Raw genomic sequence first — 10,369 nt, forward strand, 5'->3', positions numbered from 1 at the left:
CACGTCTTTTGTAGCAGAAATAAACTGCTGCAGAAAAAGCTAGGTCCATGCAAAATGTAATGTGTAACTGCAACACTCATTTCAAATGTAGTGGAGTAAAGAGTACAGATACTCATTCATTAATGTAGTGAAGTAAAGAGTAAAAGTTGCTAATATCTTTGATACTCAGTACAACTACAAAGTACCTGAAAAGATACTCAAGTACAGTAACTAATTACATTTACTCCAATACTTTACACCCCTGGTTTTGATGTCCCCTCCAGGATTCTTAAAGTCATTTCTTAGGAGGTATATTGCATTGTGGTTCTGTTCACTTCATGATTCCGGTTCCTTTATTCTACTTTAAACAACTCTTTTAGTAATTCTTAGAGGACAAAGAATGGAATTGTTTTAAAACCTTTGGCTCGAAACCTCTCTCATCCCTTCCTCCCATCCTCTCTTTTTTCCTCTCTTTCCCCCTCTTTTATGTCTGTCCTCCTCTCCTTAATCCTGGTCTATTCCTATCTTGTTCTCTTGTCCTTTCAGGGAAGTCATTATGCAACGAGGACGCATGGTGTGTGGTCACTTTAATCTGGAGGGGGATGACGTCTGACCGTGTGTGTAGCAGAGACCTCTGTGCTCTTAAATACTCCAAGTGTCTCTGTATCTCACATTCATTACCTCTAATTAATTTCGCATCTCTGTGAACTGACATGCAGCTTTGATTCCTGATATACATGACATGATGCTGTGACCTTCACTCCTCACCTCACCCTTATACTCCGCAAGGTCGTTTCCAAGGATACCCTACTCTTACTGTTTGGCCTTCTGACTGGCTATCTACATCTTAAAACAAAAGTGGCCCAGTAAGCATATGACTTTATGAATCGAGCACTGTAACCTCACGCTCCCGCAGCATCACGACAGACTTTAGAGTCAGTAGTCATGCCATCACAGCATCAGAGCTGTGCAGTTACTTAAGATGCGCCCTGGTAAAAAAAAAAAAAAAAGAAGCCCATCGCACCTGGGAGAGAATGTTCTGTTCTCTATCAAGCAGCACAAACCATGTTCATATGATTAATTGGCTCAGAATACAGCTGCTGCACTCAGATATACTCACACTTTCTTCCTGTTGTCAGTTTACATTGAGGAAACTTATTTGGGATTCACTGTAAGTGACACTCTCTGACAGTGTCACTCAGAGTTTTGACCTAGTTTAGACTCAAATGTGAGTGATTAGATTAAGTAACATTCCTGATCTAAACATTATGTGCTCTGTGTGTGTGTGTGTGTGTAGAGAGAGAGAGAAAGTCCACTGTATATATCCAAATAATGTTTTATGGTAATATAGGCTGCATTTATTTGATTACAGTATCACAGTAAAAAGTGAACATACATAGAAATATAATTTATTCCTGTGATGGAAAGGCTGAATTTTCAGCACCATTACTCCAGTCTTCATTGCCACATGATCCTTCAGAAATCATTCTAATATGCTGATTTGATTTTGAATAAACATTTATAGTTATTATTAATAATGTTAAAATGAGTTGTGCAACTTAATATTTTTGTGGAAATTGTGATAGGCTACATCTTTCCAGGATCCTTAGAAAGTTGAAAAGAACAGCATTTATATATGGAATATAAATCTTTTGTAACCTTATATGTCTTTACAGTCACTTTTGATCAATTTAATGCATCCTTACAGATTTTGTTAAAAGTTGTATAAATTCCATTTTAAAGTTATACACACATATGTACTTTATATAGCCTATGTAATGTAATGTATGTATACATACATAATTATATATAATAATATATATATATTATGTATGTATAAATAAATATATATATATATATATATTGTCTTTATATATATTATTGCATCTTTATATATATTATTTATATAGTAATATATTTGATGATACATTTACAGCTTGAACCTAATTTACTATAAGCATTTGCACTTTGGGTTAGATGCTAACTGCATTACATTGACACTGTACTGACTCTATAGACATTATAGCAGCTGATTTTATTCTCCTTTTATTCTGATCCCCATCCTTCACCTTTTCTTGGGTACTTATCCTCATCAAAGTTCATTCCTTCACTCTCTTGTCTATACTGGCCACTTCAGAGATCTTGGTAATCTTTAATTTAAAAGCAGATTTGAGATTATGAGGGATTCGGTTCTCACACGCACGATTTAGCAGCCGTTCTCACACTACTTCACACGGTGATGTTACTGTCACAGATTAAAATGAGGGTCTCTTTGACTGTCTCCCTCTCGTCCTCGATCCCCCATTTTCTGAGTCAGCATTATGACTACGAGATAAGATCAGCTGGCCGCTGAGTTGCCGTGGAGACAGAGATATTTAGCTATTTTGGTTCTTTAAAAATTCTGAAAAAACTTTATCAGTAATATGCCATAGACAATGCTGCCATACATTAACCTTAAGGGGCTTTTACTTGGCCACACAGTTGATTAAAACATAAAGAGTGTATCAAATGTTGCCAAATGCAATTTAGTTAACTTTTTCTGCTTTTCAGAAGACAAGATAAAGCTAAATACCAGTAGTCTGTATACATAAAGACTGATTTACAGGTTTTCTTTCAAAGCAAATAATGTGGGTGAAACAGCAAGTTTAACCAAGGGGAAAAAACACAACGTGTCTCCCCTGCATATTACAGAATCGCTTTCCATTGCAAATCAACCCAGTGGCCCTATGTGTGTGTGTGCTAACTGTGTTTATATGGGAGTCAATGATTGAATCTAGTTTTTGTTTCCTCTGTGGCAGACATGGAGTATTCTTTTAAAGCCTATATGTTTACTAACAAGTACCTGAACACCCAAAATGTAGTTATTGTAAGAAGTTGCATGCATTTTGTCTATGCAATTGGCAATATCTTTAAGGTATGTCTTACTACACTGGAAGTCTATGTCATGTACATTAGTAGTGAAGGATCTGTAGATGGTGGATCGGACTAAGATGAAAATCAAGCAACCATTAAGATGCTGTTGAGCATCTGTAATGTTTGGCAACTTGGTGCCTGGAGTACGAGGTGTTTCCTGTATCCAGATACTATAGCCTAGCTGTGATAAAAACTGTCAGTCTGTTATACATGACCTGACATTTATGCATATGTTTTCTTTAAAATATGAAATCTGTACTTATGTCTTTTGTAGGAGAAATTATTAAATACTTAAAGGGCATCTGTGTTATTTTAAGGTAACAGCATGTGTTTGCTTTGTAAGCTTGACCTTTCCAGGGTCACTCAGTCTGAGGTCACATTTTGATTAATTCTCTCCATCTTTCTCTCTTTCTAATGAACTTGTGTGCAGTCGTCTCTTCTGTTTCAATGTACTGTAAATGCAGTATGAAGCTACTCTTGCAGTTAACACGTTCATCATACAGTATTCAGTATTCTGGATGTTGCTAATAAATATTAGAAAAACAGTAATTCAGATTTACAAAGGTGGATGAAGTTAACTATGGTGTTCAGTATAGGAGAGTAAAGGAAAGAGAAGAACAGATGGTCATAGAGAGTAATGTACAGAATGAAGTATGTATGTTTAAAATGAAGCTTAGCATAAGATTTTTGCCATAACATAACATAACATTAGTCATTATTATTTAAAGAAGCTACAAAAAATCTTTCATTATTCCAGAGTGAAATAAAAAAAATAGTCAATACAGACATGAACCACAAATAATGAAGAGACCAAAACTAGTGCACTAAAATCGATCTGATGACTGCAGAATCACAATAACTTATATTATACATAAAACATTAACAATCTATATATAAAAAACTTGCTAAGATCTTTTAAGTATGAAAGGACAGTTTTTAACATACTGAACATAGTGTGTTTAAGGACTACTGCAGTGTCGGTTAGAACTGCAGCTGTGTGCTCATTCTCTGACAAATTGAATACATGTAGGCTATAATAAAATACACAGAAACAACAATAACCAAACACGTTTACAATACATTAACCATGCAATCACACCGATTATGACTTAGCTTATTCTTAGTCCATTTTTGATCAAAAAAGAGATTTTCTCAGAGCACACGATGATGCTGTCCGACTTTAACCGCTTCCGATTGGTGACTTGTACCTGCTGCCTGCGCGTTGATTGGACAGATGACACGACGATATTAAGGCGTGCGTGCGTCTATAGGCTGAGAGCGTAAATGTGGGCGTTTCTCGTGAGGTATTCGTTTATGAGGTCGGTCAGATGGAGAAGCGCATCTCTCACATCCACCGGCGCTTCTTTCCAGGCGGAATGGTGCGGCAGCTGGCGGTGCCGCGGAGGGACACCAGACCATAAAAAAGGCAGCAGTGCGGCTTCTTAGTTTTACCGGCTTTATCGCAACTACCAAGAGCAGTGCACGAGACCGGAATCCCTGCGAAATGCACTGCCTCGCCGTCGAATTTCATTTGAACATTTAGTTTGTTTAATCTCTACAAAGTTGTCAGGTTCATTAACCCCATGTTGCTACGAATAGCCTAACTTCTTTTATACCTTGACGTGAAAGTATACGCGCATTAGGTCCCTCAGCCGAGGTAAAGCACTGAAACAAGGTTTTTAAACCAAGTATAATTGTTCGTCTTTCTTAAGATCCTTTTTGATGACTGACATTCTCTCTTCGTGAAAGGCTGTCACTCTCTCCATCACTCTCATATTACCTGAAGAGAACGGACTGACTGCGCAACCATGGGGGTAAGACCGACATCAGCAAATGGAAAAGAATTAAAACAACGTTTCCAATGAATTTCAACTTATTAAGCAAACTTTAAATGCTGCAAAATGCAGCGTCATACATGAAGTGGCAGAATGACATTGATTTATATGCGGATTTCGAGACCGCGACAAACTGACGGGACAGGACGTTCTGGAAACACGCGTTACAAATCTGAAATCGTTATTATAGGCTATGAATGGTGAGCAGCAAATGCAAAGGAACTGCTTTTTCAAACTTTTAGATGCTGTCGACATAGTCAGTGGAGACGCAGATAACGTTTCAATCTTAATTGAAAGCTTGTCGGTGTTGTCTGAATGATATAATATCTCAAGACAACGGTTATTTTAGTAACCTTCAAGTGCCAGTTTAATCGGGTTATGCTAGTTAAAGACTTTCTAAAGGGCAACGCTGCTTAATGCTGTCTTTGCGTTATAAATGTGTGATGTCTCTTTCAACTTATTTATGCTCAAAAGTTGTTTGTCAGGTTGTTGTTTTTTACATGTTTTAGGACTGTTTCTGTGGGGTCCCCTCCAGCACCCCCTTTGCATCCTTCCCTCTGTACTTACTGACCGCAGCGCGTGTCTCCAGATCGGCACAGTTAATCTGGATGTACTGAATGTGAATTTGAACCATCTTTGTATTTATGGACACAACCGGCATTGCTGAGCGTTTTTAAGTGACTGGTGTCCACACACACACACACACACACACACACACACACACACACACAGGTTTGTTTTTATGGTTTATGGGGACTCTCCATAGGCGTAATGGTTTTTATACTGTACAGACCGTATATTCTATTGCCCTGCACCAACCCTACCCCTAAACCTACCCCTCACAGGAAACTTTCTGTGTTTTTAGATTTTCAAAAAAACTCATTCTGAATTATTTGTAAGCCTTTTGAATTACGGGGACACTGAAAATGTCCTCATAAATCACCTTCTCGTTGTAATACCTATGTCATACCCATGTTATTATACAAATTTGTGTCCTCATAAACCACATAAACATGCGCGCGCACACACACACACACACACCTCAGAGCCGGTCCATCGCTGAAGTCCATGCGTCATAATGTGGTTACCGGGAATCTATACTTCAACCGGTTTATTTCCTGCATATGTGACATAACCTCGCGCGGGTAATCACTGACAGGACAGATTTAATAGATTCACTCTGAATGATGACCCGAAAAGGTCGCATTTGAATTGCGGATAATGGGGAATCATCAAAGTACCGTGTGTAACATGCATGTCAGGCTGAGCTGCGCAATTGGCCTCCTCATGGTTTTACCAAATTACGATCAGAAAGGCGAGTGTATGCCGGGGTGCGTTAGCAGGTGCATCCCGTGGCAGCAGTGAATGCCGGTGTCGAGCAGCTGATGTAGTTTATAGCCGTTGCCAGGGAACCGGAGAGACCGGCTAAAGCTATTTACGCAGAAAATATCCGTTAGCATTAAACATCGCAGTAGCTAGTGAATGTCACACTGACGCGCTGCAGTGATTGCGTCAAAACTGATGACTACGAGCAGCGCTAAAATGATTACGCAAATGATTTGCGTGTGAGTTTACCTGGTTAAACGGGACGGATGTTAACAGACATACTGGTTACTTTAGCGCAGTTTCCTTTAAGTTTGACAGCGGTTTGTTGCCGCGTGTCGGGCTGGTTGCTGTCGCAGTGATGCTCGTGGCAATGCAGCAGCATCAGCATCCCAGCGGTTTGCTTCCCTATAGGCCGCTTTCGGCGTCAAACGCGAGGCGGGGCCACGCGAGTGGAAATTCCCGGTACCTTCCTGTGATAGGCACGAGATGCAGATACGGAAAGCGAATAGATGAAGTGAAATAAAGTTCATCGACCTCATGTATTCGTGGCGTTCAAATGGGCTCTTAAAGGGATAGAACACATATATTCATTTTATTGTAAAACCAAAGAAATAATTAAATTATTTATTAAATTAAGAAGAGCCTCGAAATTTGAAAAGAGCAGCCATCAACTAGTAATCAACTTGTACGTCTGTAGAATACAAATTGGTTATAGTAACCTAAATTTAAAATGTTACATGAGTATGTCTAATGATTATTAATTTGGTGTAAACCCGTTTAAATATTGTTATATTAATCCAAGAGAGAGAGAGAGAACAGCTGGTACGGCATGACAGTACATTTAATCTTCAGACACATGACGATGCACCAGTATGTACATAGTGTGTGAATGCAGGTGAGTGCCCAGGAGAGGGGAGGAAGAGGAGGGGAGGGGTGTGCTGCAGCAGGACGGTTTAGCCGGGAGGGGGGGGAGGGAGAGGAAGAGGCACAGATCCCGTTACGTGTAATTAGCCGGGCTGAGCTTGTGTTTCCAGAGTGAGTAAGCTGGGTGTGGTACATACAGATGGTACAGACGTAGTGCCCAAAGATGAGGACACAGAGGTGTCTGTAACGTGCAACTAATCAGTATTTAGATTATAATGAAGTGCATGATTTAATAAGATCATATAAAAGGTCAAATCAGACTTGTATTGGATGGTTTGCTTGTTAGGATAGAGTTATGTTTGGTAGTAGTTAAGTTTACTGGTACTGTACTGATGAATTTGGTTTCAGGATGTAGAAACAGTGAATGATTATAATGAATGTAATCAGGGGTGCCGTTATGTTTCCATCTTTGATGCCACAGTTTTGGAAGTGCCTTTTTCTGTTCTAAAGAAGGGGGTGTCCCAATACATTTATCCATATGTATGTACAAGTCATTGGTGTTTGGTGATGATTTTTTGGCTCAAGGTCTGCATTTAAAGTCACACCAGAGGTGTTCAGCTGGGATACGGACTTGACTTTGTGCAGACCAGTCAAGTTCTTCCACACTGAATCAATCTTTTTTTTTTTTTTACCTTGCCTTATACACAGAGCCATTGCTGTGTTAGAATAGAAAATGGTCCTGTTCAAACTATTGGTATAAAATTAGAAGCACACAATTCCCTAGAATATCATTATGTTTTTATTTTTTTACTAAAAATGAGAAATTACTAAAGTAGTCAAACCTGTTCATTAGAAGGGGGTGTCCCAATACTTTTGGCAATATAGTGTACAAGCCAGCCTAGCTATTCAAAATCTTTGTCTGCAATTTAATAATATTGACCTATTACTTTTGCTATTGCATTTGACCTTTAGGTATCAGTAATTCATTCGTTTTATGGACAGACTTTCTGTACCACACTATTCTGCTGGTATGGAATGAGTTTGACTACTTAATCAGTTATATTAATAGAAATGCTTCACTGGGGCAGACAAAAAAATCCTAAAATAATAAATAGGATACCCCATAGCAGCATTTCCAGCAGTATCCAACATTTCTCAATCATGATCTTACTCAGCTAAATGTGACTATTAGCTTAACAGCTGTATTCCTTGTTTGCTAGCTACCTATGCACATACAGCATACAATGTTAAAAATGTTCCACATTATGAACCGTAACCCAAAAACCTTAGCTTCATACACTGTAGATAATTGTGACCCTGCCTGTGGAAACCCAGCTAACTATTTTTTTTAAACAGTGGATGAGTAATTCACTCCTTGATTTGCTTAATAAAAGCCTCCTTTGAGATTGTTTTGACAGACATGTTTATTGTGTATTATTGTGTAAGTTTAGTGTGGCAAACGGTGGCAAAATAATTAAATAATAATTTGTGTGCAGTGTATTTGGCTGCCATGACAACCTCACACGCTTCCTGCTGCTGTTCTACGTAATCAGAGTATGAATTTGTAGATTTTCTATAGCAAAACTAAAATGTGTTTAAAAGTGCGACTGACCAAATTGTCCAGCTAGGTTTGCCCCTGAATGCAATGATGAATAGAATTTTGCAAAAATATATATAAAGTTAAATACAAAGTTCTGGCATGAAACTCTAGATGGCATAGTCCAATAGATCTAACTCAATATGACATAATGACATCATTATCACATGGCACAGCTGATTGGTTTTCTCCTGTATCGGTAGCCAATGAGCTCGCTGCTCAACATTCAAATACTTGGCAGTGTTTGCTGTAGCAGTGGCAGCGCACTTCAGAAACCCTTGACCTTCCCCAGCTCCACCTGTATAGATCTGCAACGGGGTGATCATTTATGCTATGGGGGTTATTCATATATGTTGACTAAGACTGAGCAAGTCTCAGTACTTGCTCTGCCGCAGCAGCAGCAGAAGCAGTGTTGCAGATTTATTCCTCCAAGACCAAATACATTAACATTGTCATGTATATTACCATGCAAATCACTCCGAGAGTTGTCACGACAGAACTAGGGCTAAGTTTTTAAAGTATAATGATTATGAGTATATAATCTTATAAATATGTGTGCATAGTAAAAAAAATATAAATATAAAGTACATAGATTGTGTTCTACATTTAATAATGCATTTAATAATGCATTTAATAAATTAATAATGTAATTAATCATAGCATGCCCTCTCTGAACATCACATCCTGTATAATATCCGGGTGGTCACGTTTCACCTTCAATTGAGCACATAATCAATTAATAGAGCCTTTCATAGCTGCCTTTAATATGACTTTACTATAGGATTGATATTACAAAAGCTTTTTAGCTAATTGACTCTGTTTTATATGAAACACCCCCACATCATACGCCTCTTATACCTACTGACTGTTTCTCAGTGGATCAATGTTGTTGGACCACATTTAGGGGTATGAAAGATTTGTTGTTGTAAGGGGTTAAATGTGAATTATGTAATTTATGCACTCTGTTTACACCTTTAAGTCAACTTAAAAGTGGCTTGCTGATAGTTGTCTCTCCATAAAATGACACAGTTCAGCTGTAAGTGGGTTGGATTGGATCTGTTAGGTCTCATTATCACATTCTGTCCATGGGACGTCTGTGAGTGGAGCGGATACTCAGGGTCAGATTACCCTCTCCTCCTCTTTTTCCAGTGTTGATGTAGCATAACTGCCCCCTCAGGTCCATCGGTGGGAACATGTGGAGGGCCTGGTTCAGGTTCCACATCCACACCACACCATCATTTATTAATGCAATCCTTTGTTTGAGGAGCAGAGAAAGAACAGTCCATTCTGACGGAGGGAATTCTGGGGCACAGCTGACCATTGGCTCTGCTTTTACTAGAGCTGTAATGAACAATAAGTGTCAGACGTCAGAGAGAATGTGATGAAGTACTAACTAGGGAGAGAAAAGTGATAAAATGGCAAGAGAAACTGCTTATGAAGTGTGTACAGTATGTCTGTGTGAGACAGAATAAAGAGAGGAATCCTTGGACAACCCCTTTGAGACGTGAAGAATCTGTGTGCCCTGTGACTGTAGTTTGGGGCAGTGATTTATTGTTCCAATCAAGAACATGCACACAGATGCCCCACACTCTGGCAAAGCTGCTTGGCACTGCTGGGCTGAGGGGATGAAGTATAGACAGATGGAAGGATAGAATAATGGATAGAGAAGAACAGGAGGGGATATAGAGGTAATACTTTAACAAGAAGGATTATAGATTTTGTTTAAAGTTCATTTTAAAAAGTGCTGACCAAATGAAATTATATTGCAACCTTTCCTTTCTTTTCTTTTCTTTTCTTTTCTTCAATCATCTGAATGTGTGTGTGTGTGTGTGTGTGTGTGTGTGTGTGTGTGTGT

At 38.7% G+C, this 10,369-nt stretch overlaps 1 protein-coding gene across 5 annotated transcripts in view; it reads left to right on the forward strand.

The window, feature by feature from the left end:
- Nucleotides 1–4,029: 4,029 nt before the first annotated feature.
- The window catches only part of LOC107551687 (sodium/potassium-transporting ATPase subunit alpha-3), a 38,498-nt gene continuing 32,158 nt past the window's right edge, over nucleotides 4,030–10,369 (forward strand). For 3 of the 5 annotated variants that reach the window (XR_001604792.1, XM_016233390.1, XM_016233393.1), the window contains exons 1-2: nucleotides 4,031–4,549; nucleotides 4,642–4,706. Coding sequence is in view for 4 of the 5 variants with exons in the window: in XM_016233390.1 (XP_016088876.1) it covers nucleotides 4,701–4,706 (6 nt within the window). In the remaining variant the exon portion in view is untranslated. Of the gene's footprint in view, nucleotides 4,707–10,369 lie in introns of all 5 variants that reach the window. The other 2 variants (XM_016233392.1, XM_016233391.1) reach the window with 2 other exon arrangements.

This window comes from Sinocyclocheilus grahami, unplaced genomic scaffold (genome assembly GCF_001515645.1).
Source record: "Sinocyclocheilus grahami isolate Dianchi unplaced genomic scaffold, SAMN03320097.WGS_v1.1 scaffold429.1, whole genome shotgun sequence".
In the NCBI taxonomy this organism is placed as follows: Eukaryota; Metazoa; Chordata; class Actinopteri; order Cypriniformes; family Cyprinidae; genus Sinocyclocheilus; species Sinocyclocheilus grahami.